General features: G+C 42.4%; 1 protein-coding gene across 4 annotated transcripts; it reads left to right on the top strand.

The window, feature by feature from the left end:
* The first annotated feature begins 749 nt into the window (after positions 1–749).
* LOC103129906 (rho GTPase-activating protein 5-like) lies at positions 750–26,596 on the top strand. Of its 4 annotated transcripts, XM_016665497.1 has the most exons (4): positions 750–1,055; positions 2,960–3,045; positions 18,235–22,154; positions 26,333–26,596. In XM_016665497.1, exons 3-4 carry the CDS (start codon positions 18,444–18,446, stop codon positions 26,579–26,581), a joined length of 3,960 nt encoding a protein of 1,319 aa, XP_016520983.1. In that variant the 5' UTR covers positions 750–1,055; positions 2,960–3,045; positions 18,235–18,443; the 3' UTR covers positions 26,582–26,596. The 4 variants fall into 4 exon arrangements, with proteins under 4 accessions (XP_016520983.1, XP_007541197.1, XP_016520985.1 ...); XM_007541135.2 differs by lacking the exon at positions 2,960–3,045; XM_016665499.1 differs by lacking the exons at positions 750–1,055; positions 2,960–3,045 and adding an exon at positions 4,990–5,090.

The raw sequence follows: 26,596 nt of genomic DNA, 5'->3' as shown, positions 1-26,596 counted from the left end.
TATTTAAAAAATTACATTATCAGATGCACCAAAATATAAAGTTACCAAAATGTCAATAATTCATATAAGTAACAAAATCAGGCAAAAGAACATTTCTCCAGATCAATTTCATATAAAATTTATGAAATTTTATCAAAAACTGAATGTGTGTGTCTGTGTCTTTGTTTAAAACATATCTGTCTTTCATCCAGTGATGATAGAAAATCAAGAAATTTTACTCAAGAGTAGCAATGCTTCATTAAAAATTTCTCAAGTAAAAGTAAAAAGTATAGTGTGATAAAAATACTCCTAAAAGTATTTTTAAAGGTACTCAAGTAAATGTAATTTAATAAATGTAATTAGTTTCCCAACTCTGCATATGACTATTCAGAAATTTCAAAGAGATTTCTCTTCGTTCGTAATATGGTATGCGTATTTGTGCAGAGATGAGGCTGCAGTGTACTCATATTTTAACCAAATATTTTTTTTGTCGTACAAGTTTCATTAAATCATAAATAACCAACTCTATAATGAGGTGTTTTACGTTATGAAGTTCCATTTGGGTCCAGTAAGACTAAGTTATCCGGTCTACTTTTATCACTGATAATTTGACTCGCGAACACAGTTTGTTGTATTTGCATACAGGTGAAAAGGCCTTTACATAAATTACCTACAATCTGAATATGACGAGGGAGAGAGGGACAGGTGTGGGTGAACCGGGATGAAAAGGGATGGGCTGATATACGTAGACATACAGGGCGGGGGAGCAGGGAGCGAGTGTGTGTCGCCATTGCCGCTTGGCAGTGCTGTTGGGAGAGAAGGAGGAAGTCCGCAAAGCCAGCTTTCAGTTTTCAGTGGATACTAGCCTAACATGGACAAGAGTAAAATATGGACTTATCGGTTGTAATGACCTAACAGTATTACGCCTCAAATCAAACCTGGCTTTGGAGTTTTTTTTTCGGAGAACCCGACTGCCAACAGAAAAAGGGATATATGTTTTTTTTTAACCTTCGAACGTGGATATGCTTCCTTCTGTTTTCCGTGGTATATGGATCTAGGAGCCACCATGTTATTAGGTGGGTAGGGGAATGTATCTGAAACGACTTTATGAGCTCACCCAGCACTCTCATTTAAGGACGAAAGGTACCCGCACGACTCTAACTTGGAGTGTTCAAGTAAACCAGTGCCAGAACCCGACCTGGTCTGGTAAACTAGCCTAGATTGTGTTTTTTTTACTCGAGCAATCTCCGTCCGGGTTGGTGCTAACGCTAGCTGTTAGCTAACTCACTCTGCTAGGTTAGCAGTGTTCAGCTAACGTTGTCAAAGGGGATTAGAGGTGTGTATTTTTCCTCTCTCCTAATCTTTTTAGGGCGAGATCGATATTTTACGACTGTGGCGCAAAACTGCAGGTGTGACTATTGAAGGGAGCACTGTCGCATTATTCCAACTCAGTCTCTTAGTTCCACTTTAATTCCAAAGGAATCCTCTCTAACCTGTTTATTCCTGCACTGACACTTCTTTCCTCCGGCAAAATCATTGTCATTAAACCCACACATTTACTTTCTTTGTTGCTGTTTAGATAGGCAATCTGAAACATTTCTAAAGAAAGTTTATACACTAATAAAATGAGTTTAACAGACAAATTATACAATTCTAAATTAGTTATTGACTTTGTCTACAAGTTGCAGGGATGGTCTTTATAGATGGTCTACATCTATCAAATTTTTTTTAAAGTAGACATCTTTTTCCTTATTTTGTCATGAGTGGAGTATGTTCACACACAATCTATCTCTCACTAATGAGAAGTTATGATCAAAAATTTGAACTGGAAACAACAAAAAAGCACTGCCATTTATTTTCATTCTGCTGCAGATTGTCAAGGGTAGTTCTGACGCTCTGTTTAATGTAGGGCTGTGTGACAATATCGATTTTGCGATACATATCGATATTTTCTTTCCTAAAAAAATCGATATTCATCCGCAAGTATCGTAACATCCAACTGTCACCTTGCTCACTCACTGTTTGCTTCGCCAGGAGAGTAATTAGGTCATCAGGCTTAGAGTGATTCCTTCAGATGTTAAGTGTCAAGGTTAAAAAGGTATCAAACTATTCAGAGCAGGTACTTGTTGCACTTTATTTACTTTACAAATGCATGTAAGCTACAGTTTGTACTGTTTCAGTTAAAAGAAACATGTTTTCTCACCACTTCTTTGATTCATTTTGTCCAGCTGTTGACTTTAAGTCTGTGTCCATGTCCAACCAGAGCCAGGTATTGTGTAGTTGGTGCTTTTAATTAGTTTTCAGTTAAATTAATTCAGTCCAACTCTATAACAGTCACAAAATGTCACCAAAATCACTCTGTCCCTCTAAAGTCTTTCAGAAAATCGTAAAAGTGTATTGAATTGTATTGTTTACTGAATATCGCAATATATATTGTATTGTGGGCAGAATATCATGTATCATGAGATTATTGTATCACTACAGCCCTAGTTTAATGTATGTTCTGAATGTTAGCAATGTGCCTATGCTCTCACAGGTTTCCTTCAGCCTAACTTTCAGGCCTATCAGTGGAACATTTTCTATAATTCTGAGTTAAGAGTTGCTAACCTAATTCTCAAAGTAATAAGTTATATTGTGGACACTATTTGTGTTGAAAATAGCAATTATTTATCCTGTTGTTTTGAAATAAGTCATGCCTTTAGCTCTCAAGTGTTTATGAACAAGGACTCTGAATAATTTGATTATATTCAATGTCATCTCTTTTAGTCTGCCTGTGACATTTGTCTCAGGGTTTTTCACCAAATTTGGTATCGTTTAAAACAGTTTGTTAGGTTTTGTTGTACCCAATGAACTGACATTCATTCAGAGGGTTTTATAGTTTAAAGTAGGGCTGTTGTAAAAGAATATTTTAGTAATCGAGTCCTCTATAGAATATTTTCACGATTGTCCAAGGAATAGGATCTCTCTCTGTCTCTCTTAGCGCCATTCCTACTGTTCAGTCCAAAACCATGATGACGCGATTTTGACGCCACCAATGCTGTCGTAGTCCAACCATCACACCGCAAGGTTCAACAATCCTTATTTCTCCCCAAGCCCTCACAAAAAGTCCCACAATTCAACACCATGCTGCTAGCACTTCACAACAACTCATAGGCGGAAGTAAGAGCACTGCCCACCACAAATAATGATCCGGCTGGAACACGGTGCGCTACATAATAAAATTTAATTTAAAACGGTGCGCTTCGTTAAAATTTAATTTAACGAAGCTTCAATGCAGATAAATTTTCCTCGAGGAATTTTAATAATCGAGGTACTCAACTCATTCAAGGAATTGTTTCAGCCCTAGTTCAACCCTCTGATGCGTAAGCGGGTCCTTTTGGACCCGGTGAGGTCATCTTTTTGCAATATCTTTGCAATGAAACGTTTTCATCACTTCATATTGCAGGTATTTCTCAAGAAACATGTTATTGATATCATGCAATTCAAATTTTTAATTTACCTTTTATACATTTTAAGAAATGGCATGTTTTATATTGCCTCCCCATTCTTCCATGAGTGGGTCCAAAATGACCTGCATTTATTTCCTATGGAATTTAATGGGAATCTTTGTTTCTTACCAACTGTGACTATCAGGAAAACATTTTTTGTGAACCAAATGCACTGAGACCTAACTGTCACCCCTGAATAATGTTTTACACAGCAATAACTCTTACATATAAGTATTATCTTTATTTTTACCTCACAAATGTGTGTGTGTTTGTGTGTCAGTCATGAGTACTGTGACAGCGTTATTGTCACGAATCAACATATTACCTTTCTTCAGAGTTAGCTAATACTAGTTATCTAACCAACTAGCTAACATTGCCATGTATACTAACTATATTGTGCATGTGTATTATTTGTGTGTGCATGTCTGTGTGTGTGACTGAAACCCTGGATAAGAAAACCAAGTGAGAGAATGTGTTGAATGACATGCAAAACCTGTTGATCAATGTGTTCAAGGTTTGTTCTTTTACCAACTCAATAATTATTCATAGCTATATAAATAAATGCATAAATAAATTAGCTGGAAAAGTATAGAGTGCTTTTTCCTGGTCAGGGAGGGTGTCCTGCCCCAAGTAGAGGAGTTCAAGTGTCTTGTGATCTTGTTCACGTATGAGGGGAAAATTGGGGCGGGGGTTCACCGGGGGGTTTGGGTCGGGTTTTGCGTTGAGGCGGGGGTTTTCTTGTTTTTTGGTGTTGAGGGGGGGGCGGGGCCAAAAGCGAAGCTCTTGATCTGCCAGACAATCCACGTTCCTACCCTCATGAGCTTTGGGTCATGTCCGAAAGAACGAGGTACAAGCGGACAAAATAAGTTTTCCCCATAGGGTGTCTGGGCTCTCCCTTAGAGATAGGGTGAGAAGGTNGTATCATGAGATTATTGTATCACTACAGCCCTAGTTTAATGTATGTTCTGAATGTTAGCAATGTGCCTATGCTCTCACAGGTTTCCTTCAGCCTAACTTTCAGGCCTATCAGTGGAACATTTTCTATAATTCTGAGTTAAGAGTTGCTAACCTAATTCTCAAAGTAATAAGTTATATTGTGGACACTATTTGTGTTGAAAATAGCAATTATTTATCCTGTTGTTTTGAAATAAGTCATGCCTTTAGCTCTCTTAAGTGTTTATGAACAAGGACTCTGAATAATTTGATTATATTCAATGTCATCTCTTTTAGTCTGCCTGTGACATTTGTCTCAGGGTTTTTCACCAAATTTGGTATCGTTTAAAACAGTTTGTTAGGTTTTGTTGTACCCAATGAACTGACATTCATTCAGAGGGTTTTATAGTTTAAAGTAGGGCTGTTGTAAAAGAATATTTTAGTAATCGAGTCCTCTATAGAATATTTTCACGATTGTCCAAGGAATAGGATCTCTCTCTGTCTCTCTTAGCGCCATTCCTACTGTTCAGTCCAAAACCATGATGACGCGATTTTGACGCCACCAATGCTGTCATAGTCCAACCATCACACCGCAAGGTTCAACAGTCCTTATTTCTCCCCAAACCCTCACAAAAAGTCCCACAATTCAACACCATGCTGCTAGCACTTCACAACAACTCATAGGCGGAAGTAAGAGCACTGCCCACCACAAATAATGATCCGGCTGGAACACGGTGCGTTACATACTAAAATTAATTTAAAACGGTGCGCTTCGTTAAAATTTAATTTAACGAAGCTTCAAGGCAGATAAATTTTCCTCGAGGAATTTTAGTAATCGAGGTACTCAACTCATTCAAGGAATTGTCTCAGCCCTAGTTTAACCCTCTGATGCGTAAGCGGGTCCTTTTGGACCCGGTGAGGTCATCTTTTTGCAATATCTTTGCAAAAAGATCATCACTTCATATTCCAGGTATTTCTCAAGAAACATGTTATCATGCAATTCAAATTTTTAATTTACCTTTTATACATTTTAAGAAATAGCATGTTTTATATCGCTACCCCATTCTTCCATGAGTGGGTCCAAAATGACCTGCATTTATTTCCTATGGAATTTAATGGGAATCTTTTTCTTACCAACTGTGACTATCAGGAAAACATTTTTTGTGAACCAAATGCACTGAGACCTAACTGTCACCCCTGAATAATGTTTTACACAGCAATAACTCTTACATATAAGTATTATCTTTATTTTTACCTCACAAATGTGTGTGTGTTTGTGTGTCAGTCATGAGTACTGTGACAGCGTTATTGTCACGAATCAACATATTACCTTTCTTCAGAGTTAGCTAATACTAGTTATCTAACCAACTAGCTAACATTGCCATGTATACTAACTATATTGTGCATGTGTATTATTTGTGTGTGCATGTCTGTGTGTGTGACTGAAACCCTGGATAAGAAAACCAAGTGAGAGAATGTGTTGAATGACATGCAAAACCTGTTGATCAATGTGTTCAAGGTTTGTTCTTTTACCAACTCAATAATTATTCATAGCTATATAAATAAATGCATAAATAAATTAGCTGGAAAAGTATAGAGTGCTTTTTCCTGGTCAGGGAGGGTGTCCTGCCCCAAGTAGAGGAGTTCAAGTGTCTTGTGATCTTGTTCACGTATGAGGGAAAAATAGAGCAGGAGATCAACAGGAGGATTGGCGCAGCGTTTGCAGTGAAGCAGGCGCTGTACTGGTCTGTCGAGGTGAAGAGAGAGCCGAGCCAAAAAGCGAAGCTCTTGATCTGCCGGACGATCCACGTTCCTACCCTCATGAGCTTTGGGTCATGTCCGAAAGAACGAGGTACAAGCGGACAAAATAAGTTTTCCCCATAGGGTGTCTGGGCTCTCCCTTAGAGATAGGGTGAGAAGGTCAGATATCCAGGAGGGACTCAGAGTAGAGCCACTGCTCCTTTACGTCAAGAGGAGCATCTGGTTAGGATGCCTTCTGGACTTCTCTCTGGTGAGATGTTCTGAGGATGTCCCACCGGGAGAAGACCCATGGAAGACCCAAGACACGCTGGAGGGACTATGTTTCTTAGCTGGCCTGGGAACGCCTTGGGATTTCCCATGGAGAAGTTGGAACAAGTAGCTGGGGAGAGGGAGGTCTGGGCCTCCTTACTTAGGCTGCCCCCCGCCCCCCCGACCTTACCCCGGATAAACCGCAGATGGATGGATGGATGGATAGATAAATGCACATTCATACACACACTCACACGTGTGATACACACAGCATAATAGAATACAGACAGTGATGTTAGTGTAAGACTCGTGGGTGACCAGTTATTGTGATTCTCCTTTGTAGAATAGTCCACAGAAATAATTGAGCTCTTTCTCAGTGTCGAAAAATGAAAAAGTGAAAAATGAAAATATTTCAAACATTAAATAATTATTGTGGGAAATAAAACACAGTAGAACGTATTATACAAAACATAATTTTGAATCAAAATGACAAAAGTAGCAAAAAACCACATTAATTTAAATATGGGTCCAAAAAGACCCACTCACGGAAGACTGTATAGTCAGTCACTCACGCATTCAGAGGGTTAAAGCAGAGATTGTCAGGGGCCACTGTCCTGTTTTAAGGGTTTCCCTGTTACTGCATGCCTGTCTTAAATAAATGGATGATTAACAGGATTCTGCATCAATAGGAGGCATGTTAAGGAGGTAGTACTCACTTAAATCAGGTGTGTAACAGAGGCACATCTAAAACATGCAGGACTATTGGCCTTGCTTACTTTCAAAGCAAGTGGAAATTTATAACAGTTAGTGATTATGTAATGTTGACTCAGTTAAATCCAATAAGTGAAACTTATACAAGGTTCCCCTCTGAAATTTTGATAAAGTTGGTGGTGGGACCGTCCACCATGTTTTTGAGTAAAAACTAGCGGGTGCACTGATTTATTGGCCAACCTATTTATTGGTGCTGGTTTCCTTAATTTTGGGAGATCTGTGATCGGCCGAATTTTACATATGAAGCCGATCTTACGCAGCTTGGCAAATGTGTAAGAATCAATTACTGTCCTCTTCTGCTCTCCTGTGAGACAGGTTTGACTGACAGACCGGCCAACCAAGTTATGTCTGCACATTTACAATTAACAATAGTGACCCAACTGCTGCCAACTCAACAACTTTCTTGCTATATTGAGCAACATTTCAGACAAAAATAATTGTTATTGGGCAAAATCGGAATCAGCAGGTTAAGCTTTTTAAAAGATCGGCAATTGGCCAGGAAACTGCAATCGGTGCACCTCTAATAAAAACATGGTGGACTTTAGAACTGGGGTGATGTGTTCTATCTTTCTGGTTTTAGTGAGAACATGAGCAGCAGAATTCTAGTTTTCCACTAGCCCACTTCTATCTGGTACGGTCTTGGTCCACCTCGGCTAGATTCGTTTTCCATTAGCAAATCCTACGTGCCCAGCTGTTCTCAGATTTCAGTACCTGCTTCAGGGCTAGTACTAGCAGGACCAATCTACGTATGACAACAAAACGATTTAATTGACAGCTGACTTCTTTTTGCTGATTTGCTTGTGATTTACATCACTGAAAACTCCAAAACAACTTTAAAGTTTAGCTGTCTGCTATCAGACATCTGCTTAGTACGGAGGAACAGATGAGTTTAATCACGATCAGCACCAGGATCACATACGATAAGTTTTGCAGCAGAATGATCTTGATTTAGCAGCTCTGATAGCAGCTCAATACAGTAATAAAGAAGAGAGAAATGGAGCAGCTGGTCAGCTTTCTGACAGGCTGTACTTTTGTGTTGACATTGTGAAACACCCAAAGTACACATTATCAGCTTATGATATTAATTTTAGTTTTCCTTTGGATTAAGTTTTTTTCTTTTTACATTTTTTGACTGCGTTACATAAACCCAGAAGTTTGCACTTTTAAAAAATAAAGTGCCAGAATGTAATTATATTAACATGCTGCAAAATAATAACTGATCTGAGGCTTTATTGTTGTTTGGGCCAGTAATAAATTTCTATTACACAAAATTAAATATCTGGGTTTATTTGAGTTCAGAACTACAACCTTGAGGTTCTCCTTTGCTGAGTGTTGCTGCAGACATCAGCGGAGAACTGAATGCAGTTGTTGCCGCTCACGACCAGCGCTCAACAGTGAGGAACAGACCATATAAAGGGAAAAGCTCACTACCTGAACCACACCGAGGTTGGCTGCGACTGTACCGGTTAGAGGCTGTCTAGTGCAAAAGTGCTTTTTATGTGGCTCTGAAGGTTCAGGTCAGAATGCATCACTACTACCAGATTTCATGCCTGATCTCTAGTTTCTAGCTGTAATAACTGAAGCTGTACACTGACTCCAAATCGTTACACTTTAGGTCCAAGATAACTTTAATTTTGTTTCTGTTCAGTTGGAGAAAGTTGTGGCACATCCACACATTTTTCTGTTCTAAACATCTGCTCAGAGTAGGGATGGTCCAATCATGCTTTTTTACTCCCGATTCCGATCACCCATGAGGGCCGATCATTGCGGATCACCTGGATTGGCTGTTAATTTTTCGCTTTGTGTACGAATGCTCCTAAGTGATCTGACAAAGTGGAAAAATGATCAGGTAATAAATTCACCCAGTTTTTTAGACAAAACATGCAAAATACTTGCAGGCACAATACAGCAGCTATTCAGTCAAAAGGACAACTGAAAAACCTGCAATCAGTAAAATACACTGAACAAAAATATAAACACCCAATGTAAAGAGTTTTATGAATATTTGTGTTACACAATGTATAGAGAAACTCAAAATATACTTCCAGTAATTACTGATCTTCAAAACAGCTGTGGATCGACAGTCCTTTGAACATGATATGGGTCAGGTTGAGGAATTGGATTTTGTCAAGTTGGCTTCTCCTAGGCAGTTACGGACAGTCTGAGGTGTGATGTGTCTGTTGTGCAGACAGATAGTCTCATCAACTGTGTGTGTCACTGGTCTTAGCCGATGCCGCAGATGGATGAGCTGGATGTGGAGTTCTTGTGCTGGAGTGGTCACACGTGGCTGACGAGGATGAGGTCAGTTTGCAGTAGTGCCCGTCTGTTGGAAACAAACTCTTAAATGGCCTATAGTCCGATAATGGACATTGAGCCGTGCAGCTACTGCTCTGGTGGACGTCCCTACATCCAACATGCCAATGGCACGCTCCGACATAACTTGAGACATCTTGGGGCATTATGACTTGTGGCAAAATGTGACATTTTGGGGTGGCCTTTTATTGTCCCCAGTCCAAGGATTGTCCAGCTGTTGCTCATTTTGTCTGATCACCCACTGGACATGCCCCACCCATGCACTGAGCGAGAGCAAAACCAGCCTGTTACACCGTTAGGTCGTTGACTTAAATCATTTTTTTGGGTTATTTGTTTGGCTTTTTGACTGTGATGCTAATCTGGGTGTTTGTAGATGTGCACTGCTTTGCCTGCTGTCTGATCGCTCCAGATGTCCTCTTATTCCTGCAGTGAGCCTCGATATACCCATACTCTGTCAAATGCTTGTTTTATAAATTGTCATATTAGATTGGGTGTGTTGATGCATTTTGCTATTCTTCACCTCCGAGGTAATTTTCCGCCGCAACACACAAACTTCCCCATTCACTCTGCACGTTAAAATTCCTCACCACATCACTTAGGATTTGCTGCTGCTCGCTTATGCTGTGTGAAGGAAAGAGGAGATCAGCTGTACAGGCAGGCTGCGGTGTGAGATAAATTTGATCGGTTTTGGTGACTGGCAACAAGAAAGTGATTGGCGATCACCGATCATATATTTTTCACTGAAATCGTCTGATTATGATCGGTGGCCGATCGATCGGCACACCTCTAGTTCAGAGAATTGATGTGTTCACAGTCTCCCAATGACATTGTAATGTAGAGCTGTGTATCATCTATGTAGTTAGGATATCCATCCATCCATTTTCTTCTGCTTATCTGGGGTCGTGTCGCCGGGGTAGCAGCTTACGAAGAGAGGCCCAGACTTCCCTCTCCCCAGCTACTTGTTCCAGCTCTTCCGGGACAAGTGTTCTCAAGGTGTTCCCAGGCCAGCCAAGAGACATAGTCCCTCCAACGTGTCCTGGGTCTTCCTCGGGGCCTCCTCCCAGTGGGACGTGCCCGGGACACCTCACCAGGGAGGCGTCCAGGAGGCATCCTGACCAGATGCCCGAGCCACCTCAACTGGCTCCTCTCAACGTGAAGGAGCAGCGGCTCTACTCTGAGTCCCTCTCAGATGACCGAGCTTCTCACCCTATCTCTAAGGGCACCCTACAGAGAAAACCCATTTTGGCCACTTGTATCCGCAATCTCATTCTTTCGGTCATGACCCAAAGCTCATGACCATAGATGAGGGTAAGAACGTAGATCGACTGGTAAATCAAGAGCTTCACTTTTTGTGAAGAAACCCCACTCTGGTTAGCTCTGGTTGTGCAGCTCTACATGAACCGCAGGAATAATTTGTAGTCGCTTTCAGAGGTGCGTTGAGGAGCGGTGAGAATGATTATTTGTGCACCAAGAATTTTGTGTGACTTTTCTATCTCAACACGCTGCCCAGCGCCTGGCTCTGTCTGTGCTGATAAAGTTTATGTATGTGTTCTCGGTTGGACAGAGCGTTAGTGGTTAATGAACCAGCACTAAGCTCATCATGCAGGTTCAGCCTGGTGAGGAGTTTTCGCGTTCTCCTTGCTGTCACTCATCAAGCTGATTTCATATTATTCTATTATTATTTTTATTATTTTTCCGGTTACATGATGCATCAAACCATATCAAATGCTTTGTCCACTTAGTCAGCCAGAGTTAATGTGCGCGGCCATGCGAAGATCCGAGAAACAGGTCCCAACCAAAATAGTTTCTGTGTCCCCTTGTTAAAACCTCGACAGACATGAAATGGAAGAGCTACCAAAGCCACATTAGCAGCATTTAATTAAATCTCCCGTGTGTTGCGCATCTCTGCACAGTGCACCGGATTTAACTCATCGTGCAGGGCCGGTCCAAGGCTGTCTGAGGCCTTGAGCAAAATTTGACTTAGGGGCCCCTTTTGTTACTAAAAACATCACCACCACTAAATGCTTCTGTGTTAGATTTAATCTGGGAGAAGGGAATAGTTTAATTGGCCAACCTAAAAACAATCAGTTATAACTGCAGTTTAGTAATTAGTATTTGTGGTCAAACAGAGCTCAAACTCAGATTAAACTCACAGCATCATATTATTGCTGTGGTAAAAAAAACAATCTAACTATGAATATTGTTTTTTGAACTTTTACTAAGTAAACTTGCCAGCTCCTTAAAATCTTACATTTAAATGTTAAACAATTTAAAATCTTTTAATTAGTGTATGCTGAAACCATTAAATCAAATTTAGCAGCATTGATAATCTCAATAAACAAACGTTATATTTATCTGTGGTCTGTGTTAAAATATTAGCATTTATGGGCTCCTGAAGCCCTTGGGGGCCTGATGAAACCACTGACTTAATTTGGATTAACCAGAAGTGCAAATAATTGATATTCATTTTAATTATATTATTTGATTTGTTGTTTTTAAGACTAGTTGTGGATTTAAATAGCATTTCACTGGCAATGTTTTCCCGTAACATATAATTACCCATATAATAACATATTATAACATATAATATTTTTACATTTCCTGTCTACTTAACATCTTTTAATACAAAAACACGATTAAACACCGGGCTTTGCAAGTTTTCTGGGAGAAACCCTGCTAATATTATTTTCTGTTATAACCTGAGCTGGTGGAGCATATAGATAGAAATAAGATGGGTCCTATGATTGAGCCTTGGGGTACCCCACATATGACTTCTGTCCGCTTCAATGAGAAGTTACCTATTGAAACAAAGAAATCCCTGTTCTTTATGTAAGATTCAAAAAAAAGTTTAGGACTGGACCAGACTACACAACTCTCCAGTCATTTCAATAATATGTCATAGTCAACAGTGTCAAAAGCTGCACTGAGGTCCAACAGAATCAGTCCTGTGTTGTTTTTTTGTTGTTTTTTTGCAGTCTGCGTTTATGTGGATATCATCGAACAATTTGAAGAAGGCAGTCTCAGTACTGTGGTGAGCATGGAAACCAGAAACTTTGCAAAAAAGAGTAGACATTAAGCAAATATTGTTACTTTACCTCCTCCTCTTCTGCAAGCCTCATCCACGCCTGAACAAACTCGGATCAAAAAACAAGACGTCTCTAGACTAAACACACTGAGGAGCTAGAGTACCAAAACTGGCAAACACTCTGGCAAGGAAGTGTTGGCTGTTTGCTGCTTATATACTCCTCTGGATAATTCCCCTCAGGTGTGGATAGTTGAGCCTGCAGGCACGCCCTCTCCAGCAGAGTGGTCCAATGGCTCCCTCTGGTGGTCTGCCGAAGAACTGAAAAGGAAGCCAAACTAATCCCCACACCCTGAAACCCAACATTACCGCCCTCCTCAACGACCGCCACCTGGCGGTCCAGAAGAGCCAGGGGACTGGGAAGAACAAAAATCAGAAATAAGGGACGGATCCAAAATAAATGAGCCTGGCACCCATAAACGGTCCTCAGGACCATAGCCCTCCCAGTCCACCAGGTATTGCCAACCCCGCCCACGCCTCCGAGAGTCAACAATCCGGCGGACCGAGTAAGCCGGGTGACCATCAATGTCCAGGGGTCAGGGGGCCCAGTTGGGGGGCACAAGGGGCTGGAATGGACTGGTTTAACCTGAGAAACATGAAACGTGGGGTGGACACGAAGTGAGGATGGCAGTCGCAGACGAACCGCTGATGGGCCAACAATGTGCCCAATGAAACGAGGGGACAACTTTTTGGACATTGATTTCAAGGGGATGTCTCTTGTGGAAAGCCAAACCTTCTGACCAGGAACAAACGTATGGGCAGCCCTCCTCTTACGGTCAGCCCAACGACGATTTTGTTCAGCGGTGCGGTTCAGGGCGGTGATGGTCCTGTTCCAGATGACCCTACACCGTCGAATGTGGTGCTGGACTGAGGTGACCGAGATGTCCTTTTCGTCAGCCGGGAACAGTGGGGGTTGATAACCTAATGAGACCTGGAAAGGGGACAACCCAATGGCAGAGGACATGTGGGAGTTATGTGCATACTCCACCCAGGGGAGGTAAGTGCTCCAGTCGGCCGGATTGGTGGCGGTCAGACATCTGAGGGTGGTCTCCAACTCCTGGTTAAGTCGTTCGACTTGACCATTTGACTGTGAGTGATAACCAGAGGTGAGTGACACCTTTGCTTCAAGAGCCCAACAAAAATTTCTCCAAACTTGAGCAGTGAACTGTGGCCCTCGGTCAGAGAGGATGTCCAGAGGTATACCATGTAATCTAAACAAATGCTTAACTAGGAGTTGAGCTGTTTGAAAGGCTGAAGGAAGTTTTCTCAGAGCCACTAAGTGGCAAGCTTTAGAAAATCGATCACTAATGGTCAAAATAGTGGTCATACCTTTGGAAACAGGCAGTCCGGTGATGAAATTGACAGCTATATGCTACCAGGGCCATTTGGGAGTTGGTAAGGGTTGAAGAAGTCCTGAGGGAGGCTGATGGGAGGACTTATTCCGAGCACAAATGGGACAGGCTAAGACATAATCTTTAACGTCCTTTTGGACGGACGGCCACCAAAAATGGCGATTAACTAGAGCTACGGTTCTGCTGATGCCTGGATGAGCAGAAAACTTCGAGGAGTGTAACCAACTGATGACACGGGCACGCATAGCTGTAGGTACGTACATCTTGTTGGATGGGCCGGTCCCTGGATCAGGCTCAGACTGTTGTGCTTGTTTAACAAGATCTTCGATCTCCCAGGTTGCCGTAGCAACCGAACAGCTAGGAGGTAGAATGGGGGCTGGCTCCTTCTCAGAGACGTCTGGAGAGAAAAGTCTGGATGGGGTATCTGGCTTCACGTTGCGGGATCCTGGGCGGAAAGAAATGGATAAGTTAAACTGAGAGAAGAATAAAGACCAACGTGACTGTCGAGGATTGAGTCTTTTAGCTGACTGGAGGTAAGCTAGATTTTTATGGTCCGTCCAAACCACGATGGGGAGAATAGCACCCTCGAGCCAATGTCGCCACTCCTCTAATGCTAATTTGATAGCAAGTAGTTCACGATCCCCAACATCATAATTTCTCTCTGCTGGGGACAGTCTGCGGGAGAAATAGGCACATGGGTGAGTCTTGTGATCACTTTCTGAGAGCTGAGAGAGAACGGCCCCTACTCCTGAATCTGAAGCATCCACGTCGACAATGAACTGTTTGGTGGGGTCAGGCTGGATGAGAATGGGCGCGTTGGCAAAAAGGCTTTTTAACCTGGAAAAGGCTTCATTAACTCCACTTTTACAAACAACTTATTTTCCAGGAGGCGCTGCAACACCAGACGGACATGGTTCCTGTGCTCAAGTAAGTTCTTGGAAAAAATCAAAATGTCATCAAGATAGACAAACACGAACACATTCAGAAAGTCCCTTAGGACATCATTAACGAGAGCCTGAAAGCACGCTGGTGCGTTAGTTAAACCGAAGGGCATCACTAAATACTCAAAATGGCCTAATGGAGTCTAAAAGGCCGTCTTCCACTCATCCCCTTCTCTGATGCAGAGTAAGTGGTAGGCGTTCCTAAAATCTAGTTTTGTGAACTCCTTGGCCCCTTGAACTGGCTCAAAGGCAGAGGAGAGGAGTGGCAGAGGGTATTTGTTCTTAACAGTGATTTGGTTCAGCCCTCTGAAGTCAATGCAAGGTCTTAAAGATCCGTCTTTCTTCCCTACAAAGAAAAAACCAGCCCCTAAAGGGGAGGAGGAATGGCGGATAATGCCAGCTGCTAATGACTCCTGTATATATTTCTCCATGGTCTCCCTTTCAGGTTTGGAGATGTTGTAGAGTCGACTGTTGGGCAAAGGAGCCCCGGGTAGCAGATCTATTGTACAGTCATATGGTCTGTGGGGAGGCAGGGACGAGGCTTTAGATTTACTGAATATTTGAGCCAAGTCGTGATATTCAGCAGGCACTGAAGTGAGATCTGGTGGATCGGCCTCATCATTGTCTGCTGGTGGTGGGCCTGGCGGGACGGCAGAGCAGAGACAAGATGAATGGCAGGTTAAAGACCACGATTCAATGTATCAACTTACCCAATTTATATTGGGGTTGTGCTGTTGCAACCATTCGAAACCCAAAATCAACGGGGTACTTGCAGTTGGAAAAACATAGAATGAGATACACTCATTATGGTTGCCAGAAACGGTTAGTGGGATGGGTTGGGTCTGGTGAGTAATCTGTGGCAGCATCTTGCCATCAAGGGCTAGAACACGAAGGGGGGCTGGGAGAGGGACTGTCTGAATTCCCATCTGCTGCACAAAACATGAATCCAACCGATTACGTTCACATCCAGAGTCTAGCAAGGCGGAGACCGAATTGGAAGAAAAGAGAAGAGGTAAGAGAAGCAGGTAACAGTAGACGAGGTGAATTTGTGGTTATTTGATGGTCCGCCAGCTCCCTCGCCCTTACTGGCGGACATTGGTTTTTAACAGCAGGGGATAGACGGAGACGAAATGACCAGCTTCGCCACAGTAGAGACACAACTTAGAGCGCATTAAGCGCTGCCTCTCTTCTTGAGACAATTTTGTGTGTCCAATTTGCATGGTTTCGGGGCTGGAAAAATTCGGTGAGGGCTCAGCCGGGATGGTGCGGCTAACAACGGGAAGAGGTCTGGGTGGAGGATTTCTATTGCCTCTTTCTTTAATTCGGGCTCGAATCCTATTATCTAAGCGTATTGACAGTTTTATTAAGTCCTCCGAAGATTCGGGTTCATGTAGTGTTGCTATTTCGTCCTTAATGGGATTGTTTAAAGCGTTTAGGTATGCACTTTTGAGCGCTTTTATGTGTTCGCATCCATCTGAATAATATGTAGTTGCGACCCTGATTCCATCATGTAAAATTTCCTCAAATGAAACAGTCTTTTTAAAACTTAATTCATCCTTTAACTCTCTTTGTCTCTTTATTGAAGAATTTTGTTAAATATTTAAACCAGTTTTCTGTGCCATGCCCTGCTCAAAGGCGTGACACAAAAATGGGAGGCAGACAAGCAAATCTGCACAAACAATAATTTATTCATACAAAAAATATATAGCTCTTGGAGGACTACACAGCCAATCTGAGAGGAGCATGAACCAATGTTGCTGCCCATTCCGGTCTGATCCGGAGGTCAAGCAAGCAGGCCAGTGACTGGCTGGACGTCAGCTTTTATCATCAGGCCGGTGTGTTCAATTAGCAGCCCATCCATCTCCTTCCTGAAAAGAGGAAAAATAGAGGCCCCTACTGGACTGGAGGTGATTGTCACCCCCTTCCCCCATAAAAATGGAGTACCCAGTAGGACTCCAAAAGCACACCTGACGTTCATCGATGCTTTTCATTTTCTCCTGAGAAGAGGTCAACTTTCCCATAGCCATTTCCACCCTCACATACAAACGCCGTCTAAAACCATTGACGTAGTCGATTAAATTACTCGGAGGTTGTGAAGGTCCCACAGCATCATGCAACAATTTAAGCGGCCCATGCACTGCACGTCCAAAAACAAGCTTGTTTTGACTAAAACTAATGCTCTCCTGCACCATCATCAGGTCACTGCGAGAAACAGACAAAAGGGGACATCTACAGAGAAAATCACACTTTCCTTTGCTAGAAATAACAGGTTATGAGGACCAAACAGAGGAAGAGGACAGAGTTGGCTGTAGGAGCTGCTGATGTTTTGCTGCTGCTGCCTTCAGTTTCGTGAATGAAACAATGAATGACACTTACCTCTGGTTGGACTGTGTGATCTGTTAAGAACTTCTATAGCTATGTGTCCGGCTGTTGACGAATAAACATTTCGTTCGGTGTTGTAGAGGTTTCACATTCGGTACCGGTGTTCTAGCTCCAATAGCATTTCCAGTACTAATAGCTCCATTAGCGCTGCTTGTCTTTGACATTTCTCCCAGCATCTATAGCGCTGTATCTGGTTCGGCATCAGCTGTGCTTTATAGAGTCTGGTGTGGTGGTGGAAACAGTGACACTGGACTTTACCACCGACAATGGACCTCCATGGGTCCGGTCGGATCGGTGATGTCAGTAGCGCAGGCAGTATAGCTCCTGTTCTCAAAGAGCGTCCAGCTCTGCCTGTTTCAGCGACAGTATGGCATTTATTTTTAGCTTGTTAAGGTAGCGGTAGACTGTGGTGGTCCTCCATTCTACTGATAAGACATTTAGAGTTCCAATATTGAGTGACAATGAAGAAGACACAGATTGTTTTCACAAGTATATGCCAAGGCTACTTATAACATTTACTAGTTATTTTATAATAACAAATCAGAATTGATTTATCTTTCATTCTCACAGCAAAGCCAATCATTTCTAGGTCAGTGTCACTCAAAAGCCCAGACTGCATTCCATTTCTATCTTGTCTCAGCACAAATTAGTTGAAAGCACTCCATTTTCTCTTTTCTGATATTCAGTGTTCTTGGAATGATTGATGTTACCACTCATTCTCAGGAGGTCTTTTTACAAATTAATTTTGTTTTAAAAAGCAAAAATTAAAACTTAGAATTTAGAAGACTTTTGGATCCAAGTAAAGATGTTTGACAACTTTTTTAGTTTTTAAGTTCAAATGTTCATGTTTCCAACAGATGTAATCGGTCCAAGTATGGAAAAACATGTCTAAGTGTTTTTGTTAGTATTTGTTAGTATGTTTTATTTATTTATTCATTTTTGCCTGGTTTTAACTGATTGTTTTCAAATTTCATATCTTTCAGGAAGGTGATAAAAGAAGGCATTGGCTGCTTTAACCCGGCTTACGGAAAAGTCTCTCAAGGAGTGAAAGAAATTTGAAGGAAAAGATTGAGTAAAACCCAGGGAAAATGAAAACCTCCAGAGCCCTGACCCATTGAGCAACTGAACTGGAATGAAATCTTGATCTATTTTTCCTAATAGTAACCAAGTTAGCAATGAGTGGGCGTATATAATGGCCAAGAATAAGGATGCACGCTCCCTGACATTTTCCATTAGTGTGGTTGGCCTCTCTGGGACTGAAAAAGAAAAGGGCAACTGTGGAGTGGGCAAGTCCTGCCTGTGCAATCGATATGTGCGCCCAGATGCAGACAATTACTACTCTGAGCACACCTCAGTGCTCAGTACAATAGACTTTGGCGGACGTGTAGTCAACAATGACCACTTCCTTTATTGGGGGGAGGTGAACATTCGGGGGGAGGAGGGTTTGGACTGTAAAATCCAAGTAATTGAACAAACTGAGTTCATTGATGACCAAACATTTCTTCCACATCGAAGTACAAATCTACAGCCATATACCAAACGAGCTGCAGCAACTAAGCTCCAGTCAGCAGAGAAGCTTATGTACATCTGCACTGACCAGCTGGGCTTGGAGCAGGACTTTGACCAGAGGCAGATGCCTGATGGGAAACTGAACATTGATGGCTTTGTGCTTTGTGTTGATGTTAGTAAGGGTTGTAATAGGAAATTTGATGACCAAATGAAATTCATTAACAGCCTCTACTCACAAATCGTTAAGTCAAAGAAACCTATTGTTGTTGCTGCCTCAAAGTGTGATGAGTATATGGACCAGCATTTGAGGGATCTGCAGACCTTTGTGGCCAGCAAAAAGAATTTGATGTTAATTGAGACATCAGCACGTTTCAATGTCAACGTAGAGCACTGCTTCAATACCCTTATCCAGCAGATTGATAAAACAAGAGGAAAGCCTAAAACTATACCATACCAGGATGCCTATAAAGTCCATCGACAGCTCGCTGCCTCAGTAACAGAAAGATTTGAGAAGCTCATTGTGCAAACAGTGAGGGACTATCATATTACGTGGAAAACAGTCATAAATAACTTGAAAGGTCAGCCAGACTATGATGAGTTTATCACCCTAGAGGGATCTCGAAAAGCTCGCTCCATGTTCACAAAGTACATTGCACAACTGAAACAGGAGCACATCAAACGCCGGCGGGAAGAGTACTTAGTAACACTTCCAAAAACCCTTAACAATATTTTCTGTAGCCTGGAGGAAGTTGAACACCTGTCATGGCCTGAGGCACAGACTATAATCCGAAACCGGCAAGATTTCCAGTGTTGGTTTGTGGTACTGGATCATACACCATGGGATGAGTCAGATCACATTGATAATAGTGATCGTAGAATACCCTTCGACCTCCTTAATACTCCTGATGGGGAGAGAATTTACTATTCCCATGTCCAGCACTTGCTATCTGAGAAAAGAAGGGTGGAGATGAAAGATAGGTTCAAGAAAACTCTGGAAAGGGTTCATTTTATTAGTCCAGGACAACCATGGGAGGAGGTCATGTGCTTTGTCATGGAAGATGAGGCCTACAAGTACATCACTGAATCTGACAGAAAGGATGTTTACTGTAGGCACCAGCAGGAAATAGTTGAAAAGGCCAAAGAGGATTTTCAGGAAATGCTGTTTGAGCACGCTGAGCTGTTTTATGACTTGGATCTTAATGCAACTCCCAGTTGTGACAAGATGACAGAAATTCACAGTGTACTAAATGAGGAGCCCCGGTACAGAGCACTGCAGAAACTTGCCCCAGATAGAGAGTCGCTACTCCTTAAACACATTGGGTTTGTCTACCATCCCACTAAGGAGACGTGCTTAAGTGGACAGAACTGTGTAGATCTGAAAGTAGAGCAGGTTTTGGCCAACAGGCTGGTACAGCTTGACCACGGACGCTCAAATCTCTACTATACCAGTGCCAACATTGATAAGATCAACCTCTGCCTTCTTGGAAAAGATGGGCTCTCACAGGAACTAGCAAATGAGATCCGAGCTCAATCCACAGATGATGAGTACACGCTTGATGGTAAAATTTATGAACTAGAGCTTCTTCCTGTGGATGTTAACTCCACTCTCCTATTCAGTCACACATGGGTTGCTACTTTCAAACCTCATGGCTGCTTTTGTGTGTTTAACTCTATTGAGTCCCTCAACTGTATTGGTGATTGCATAGGTAGGATCAGAGCAGAGATAGCACAGAATAGACGAGATCAGTTTGCTCAGCCACTCCCTTTTATTCTCATTCTTTCAAGTCAGAGAGACAATGTTTGCAAAAACATACCTATTCTAAGGCACCAAGGCCAGCAGCTTGCAAACAAGTTGCAGTGTACCTTTGTTGACATTCCCTCAGGAGCTTTTCCAAGGAAATTCACAGAATTCCAAATTAAGCAGGGGCTCAGGGCAGTGCTGGAAGGCCTTAAGCATAACTTGGATGTCTTGGCACCCCTACCGTGTATTAAAGACATGGCTGAGACAGATCTTAGAATAGTCATGTGTGCTATGTGTTGGGACCCTTTTAGTGTTGACCTCATCCTCTCACCTTTCTTAGATTCACATTGCTGTAGTGCAGGACAGCAAGGCCAGAGCAATACACTCATACTCGATAAGATTATTGGGGACAACCGGAAAAGGATCCAAGTCACTATACTCTCTTACCACTCAGCTATTGGTGTCCGGAAGGATGAACTTGTGCATGGCTATATTCTGGTCTACTCTGCCAAGCGCAAGGCATCAATGGCAACCCTACGGGCATTCTTGGCCGAAGTTCAAGATGTGATCCCCGTCCAGATGGTGGCGATAACAGACAGTCAAGCGGACTTCTTCGAGAGTGATGCCATAAAGGAGCTCATGACTGAAGGGGAGCACATTGCCACAGAGATTGCTGCTAAGTTCACAGCACTCTATTCCCTGTCACAGTATCACCGGCAGACGGAGGTTTTTACACCCTTCTTCAACGAAGTGCTAGAAAAAAAGCCAAACATTGAGAAGGCCTTCTTGCTTGACAGCTCCACTCGCGACTGCACCACCAGTGAAGATGTTTTCCCCACATCACCTCATAGTCATTTGCCAGCTTACACCGCCTATTATCCTGAATCAGATGATGATAATGAGGCCCCCCCACCTTACAGTCCAATTGGTGATGATGTGCAACTTCTGCCTACACCCAGTGAGCGGGCAAAGTACAGGATTGATCTAGAGGGAAATGAGTACCCCGTTCACAGCACACCTGCCGGAGACCATGATCGCAACCACAAAGTGCCCCCACCAGTCCGACCTAAACCTGTGCTCCCTAAGCCTAATGTAAAGAAGCTCGACCCCAACCTGCTTAAAACCATTGAGGCAGGCATGCGAAGCAATCGCAGGATGCCTCGTGGCCCAGTCTCACACACTGAAGATGTGGAAGCTTCAGACAACTATGCAGAGCCTGTTGACACCCTGGTTAGATCCAGAGGTTTCCACAGTGACAACATCTATGTTGTACCTGAAGACGCGCACAGCCGTCTGGTGAAAATTACACCTCCATTCCTCCATTCAGGAGGAGATGAGGAGAACGGATTTGATCGAAAGTCTCAAGCCATGAGGCGACCATCTAAGTACAAGCATCGTTCTAAGATCCTCTTCAGCAAAACAAAGGCCTATCAAAGACGATTTCATTCTGATAGTGATGGTGAAGAGTTTTGCCCTGCCACACAGAAAAAGAAAAAGGGAAGAGCCCATAGAGGCAGTGAGGAAGACCCTCTTCTCTCCCCAGCTGACCCATGGAAGATTGGTATAGATAATCCTGCAATCACCTCTGATCCTGAAGATGATAAGAAGATGAAGAAGAAGAAGACATCAAAGACACAGAAGGACCAGAAAAAGGTGAGTCTTTTCTATTATTCAACACTGGCACACAATCTTTTTTTTCATCTAAGTTTTTATTGGTTTTATAACAAATGATAACAAATGAACAAAACTTTAAACAGGGAGGTCAGTGCTTATTGTATCAAAATGGGGGAACAAAACTAGTCCCAACAAACAAAAGGTTAGTCACCTTAATGAGCTAGATTCATACTAGATGTCCAGAAGCAAATTTACTCAAAATCTTAACATATTTATCCTAAGCACTGAATACATCTGTGTTATGATGTTATGAGAGTACACATAACATCATATGTGTACTCTCATATGATGTACACATATGATGGCACATAATCGAGACATTGCATGTCTCGATTTATGTCTCATTGCATAAATCGCGGTAATCTTTGGGTATTACTGCATGTTGTAGTATTTTCATCTAATAGCTACTGGGAGTCACAAGGTATGCAAACTTGGGCTTGTACCACTTGTTGATGGCCTACACTACAGTAAACCTGTTAAAAGATACCTCCAGCACCATTAAGACTCTGGATGAAAAACTCAGGTACATGCTCTACCAGGAATAATGCTCCCATGTATCCATCAAACTGTTGAAACTAAGTGCAACAGAGACACCGGGATCTGGGACAGAGTACATCTAGTTTCCTCTGGACCTGGACAGCACCACTGGAGGGTCAGGAAACGGCACCCTGGGGCCAATAGGGGATCAATACTACTGGGCAGGAGAACAGTTCCTTCAAATTTGTGAGAGAATGGCCAGCCTGAGTGACTCTTTTGAGTGACTCTGCTGTTTATGCCTCTTTGTCAAGAAGACGTTCCTCACTCTGTGACCTGCTCTGGAACTAGAGGTTGATTTAAGATCATCTCTGTTCCTCCTGAAGTGACCAACAGAAGGGACATGAAGCAGAAGTGCAGGACCAGCACTGCCTCCCCTGCACACCCTGGTGGATACAACCTCCACCACCATCGTACTTTTCTCTGTGGTGAGCACAGAAGATGATTCTGAGATGGAGAATTCATATATAAAGAGGGAACTGCAGAGACTTGGGGAGAAACATCTGAAGGAAATCTCAGAGCTGCAAGAACATCAATGTGGAGAGGTGTAACTACTCTATTGCCGACTTGGTAAGGTTCCTCCTCCTGGCCTTGGCCTCTTACATGTTTCACTGCATAGAAGCTGCAGGACTCTTCCTGGAGAGAAGAGTACATCTAGTTTCCTCTGGACCTGGAAACTAGATGTACTCTTCCTGGAAAGAAGTTCCCAAGACTGAAGCCCAGGGAACTTCTCAGCCCCCTAGATCAACAATTTGGGCATGTCAAAACGAAAAGCAGTGACTCCTCTAAACCCCAGGTGCTGCTCCAGGGTCAAGTGAGCCAGGAGCGAGTTTAAATGGTTCTACATGCTGAACTCGACCCACGGCAGGCCATGGTCATGTGCCAGCCACCTTCCCAGCTCTGCTTCAGAGCCAGTGAGGACTCAACAACCCTGCTCCCTTAAAGGCTCTCTGTCCTCTGATAACATCTATGCTGGGCAACAAGGAGATGTCACTTGCACACAAGCTCAAACTGAACTAGGGCCAACACTCAAAAGGTTGTGTCTTGATAAGGAGCAAGGTTGCAGGTCTTGGGCTTCAGCATCAGTCAGTCACAACTTTGCCTTTCCTGCTGTTTCCTCCACCCTCTCCAGCAGTACTTCATCTTCATCTCATAAGCTGACTGACCCCAAGGCAAAGACTCTTTTGGTAGCATTGTCTCTTCCAATTCTGTTACCAAAACCGTAATCTGTATTACAGCCATTCATCAATATAATGTGCATAAAGTCTATATATTTAACCAGCATGTGTTAGGTATTGGTATCACTGTATTATTGTTTCTGTAGGGAAATTTTTCTAGCAGCAATGTGAAAAAAACAAAACGGGAAAAGCACAGATTCAATTATACATTGGCAAAACAAGTAAAGAAGTCTGAGAAATGTCTCTACAGTTATCAATATGAAATGGTCAGACTAAATGACAATTAGGGCTGCACTGTGGCGCAGTTGGTAGTACTGTGCCACTGCACTCCTGGGTTTCAATCCCAGCCTGGGGTTTTTCTGCATGGAGTTTGAATGCTCTGTAACACTTTATTTGACAGGGTGTGCATAAGACTGACATGACACTGTCATAAACATGACATAACACCTGTTATAAAGGGAGTTTTTATGAATCTCTATGACTGTTGTCATGAAGTGTCATTTGGTAAATAATGACGCCTTTAATGCAAAGTTGCTCTAAAAGTTGCACTGAAAGTCCATTAAAAGTGTCAGCTTTGCATTTTTTTGCAAATAATCAAATTTTCAATGCAAAGTTGGCACTTTCAATGCAACTTTTAGAGTGACTTTGCATTGAGTGTCTTTATTTACCGAATGACACTTCACAGTCATAGACATTTATAAAGACTCCTTCATGTTATATCATGTTTATGACAGTGTTGTGTCAGTCTAATTCACATCCTGTCAAAGTGTTACCGAATGCTTTCTCTAAGCATGCATAGGTTCTCTCCAGGTATTCTCTCCCAAGTACTCTAAATTCTCCTGAGGTGTTAGTGTGTGTACATGATTGTTTGTAGTGTCTGTCTCTGTATTGCCCTACGATGGACTGGTGACAAGTTTATGATGACCCTGCCTCTCGCCTGCTGAAAACTGGAGATGGGCACCAGCACCCCTCATGACCCGTCCGTCCGTCCGTCCATCCGTCCGTTTTCTTACACCCTTGTCTCTACTCCCTAGTGGAGTCGGGAGGGGTGCTGGTGCCTATCTCCAGAAGTCAACAGGCGAGAGGTACACCCTGGACAGGTCGCCAGTCCATCACAGGGCAATACAGAGACAGACAGGACACACAACCATGCACATACACACGCACACCTAAGGAGAATTTAGAGAGACCAGTTAATCTAACAGTCATGTTTTTGGAGAAAGCTCCAAAATGTTGTGGGAAGAAACTGGAGTACCTGAAGAGAACCCACCATGCACAGGGAGAACATGCAAACTCCGTGCAGAAAGACCCCGGGCTGGGAATCGAACCCAGAACCTGCTTGCTGCACCACTGTGCAGCTCCCTCATGACCTGACTAGGGATACATTTGTAAGATAATGGATGTATGGATAAATGACATGTAGTGTTTTATTGGTAAATGCATGGTTTAAAATTAGAAAACATACTCCCCAATTTAGGTAAACTATACAGTGGTGTATCAGTGCTAAAGCATGTTCATACACCTGACGTTTTTGTTTTTCCTCATGGACAAATCCAAGATGAAGATTTATGGGCCAAGTCAGTGTGCAAATCAGCAGAGAAATGCCTTCTGGTGCCACATGATGGCCATGAATACTAAGCATTGTTAGAACTATGATGCTTTTAGATCAACAGATGAGAATGAAGAACAACTCTATTGACTGTCCTGGCCAATTGCAGAAGAGCAGAAAATAGTATGGAGAAATCTAAGTTACCAGCATGATAAAAAGGAATTTAGTCTTGTTCTGTTCTCATCTGAAAATGATTCAAATTAAATCCTAAATGTACAAAACAGGCTGCACTGCGCAATTATTTATGAAAGTAAATAATTTTGCCAAGCAAAATGGAATTTTTCCTGAAAAATTAAGTATGCTTTCAAGTCATGCTAATCTAGAAAAATTCCAGTCTGCATTCTTTTTTCCAGCTCAGCACCTTGCGACTCTCCTGACTGAACTCCTCCCAGCTGTCATCACATCAACATGAATTCTCCTGACCTCTCCTGTCTTCCTCCATTGCTCCTCCTATTTCATATCTGTTAATACTGCTAAACAACACATACCATTGTACACAATGTCTTGTACAAATACTCACAAAATGTTAAAAATGTATGTAGCTTTAATAATAACATATCTTTTTGCTGTTATGCTGCTTTATAAGATTCTTCTGCTTCTGCTATTAAACTTTCAACATTCTCTCTGCATCTGTTAACGGTTTACTTTTTCAACCTCCTTTAAAAGACCTTCTTCCTTCTAAATGTATTTGTTCTGTCGCTCATTCTTGTTTTAATGTTCCTTACTGACCTGTTTTGTTGTTACTACTTTCTTTATTGTTTAGTATTTCTTGATTCCTATTCACCCAATTGCCTTCCAGAAGCTTCTGAAAATTCTCATCTCCCTTTTACTTGTAGCCCAAATCGACCAAGCCCCCGAAGCCACTTTACCCACCCACTCGGAGAACCTGGGACAGCAACTACTTTGGCGTTCGCCTGCAGAATCTGGTGACTTCAGAGCGTCCCATCCCACTCTTCATTGAGAAATGTGTTGAATACATAGAACGCACAGGTCAGCCACTCATTTTCTCATCTTCGGTCAGTTTTTTTTTAATCTACAGCGTGAATTTCTTCAGTTCTTTCAAAAATACTTATCCATCTTTTTAAATGTTGACTTCTTTC

Source organism: Poecilia formosa, unplaced genomic scaffold, assembly GCF_000485575.1.
Source record: "Poecilia formosa unplaced genomic scaffold, Poecilia_formosa-5.1.2 Scaffold591, whole genome shotgun sequence".
Taxonomy (NCBI): domain Eukaryota; kingdom Metazoa; phylum Chordata; class Actinopteri; order Cyprinodontiformes; family Poeciliidae; genus Poecilia; species Poecilia formosa.
This window is presented reverse-complemented; position numbering and strand designations above follow the sequence as displayed.

Bases quoted from the DNA above. Each gene is read 5' to 3' on its own strand.
- LOC103129906 (XM_007541135.2), top strand. From the start codon at position 18,444: ATGGCCAAGAATAAGGATGCACGCTCCCTGACATTTTCCATTAGTGTG. The intron at 22,155-26,332 runs GTGAGTCTTTTC...TTTTACTTGTAG, and splicing joins CACAGAAGGACCAGAAAAAG to CCCAAATCGACCAAGCCCCC.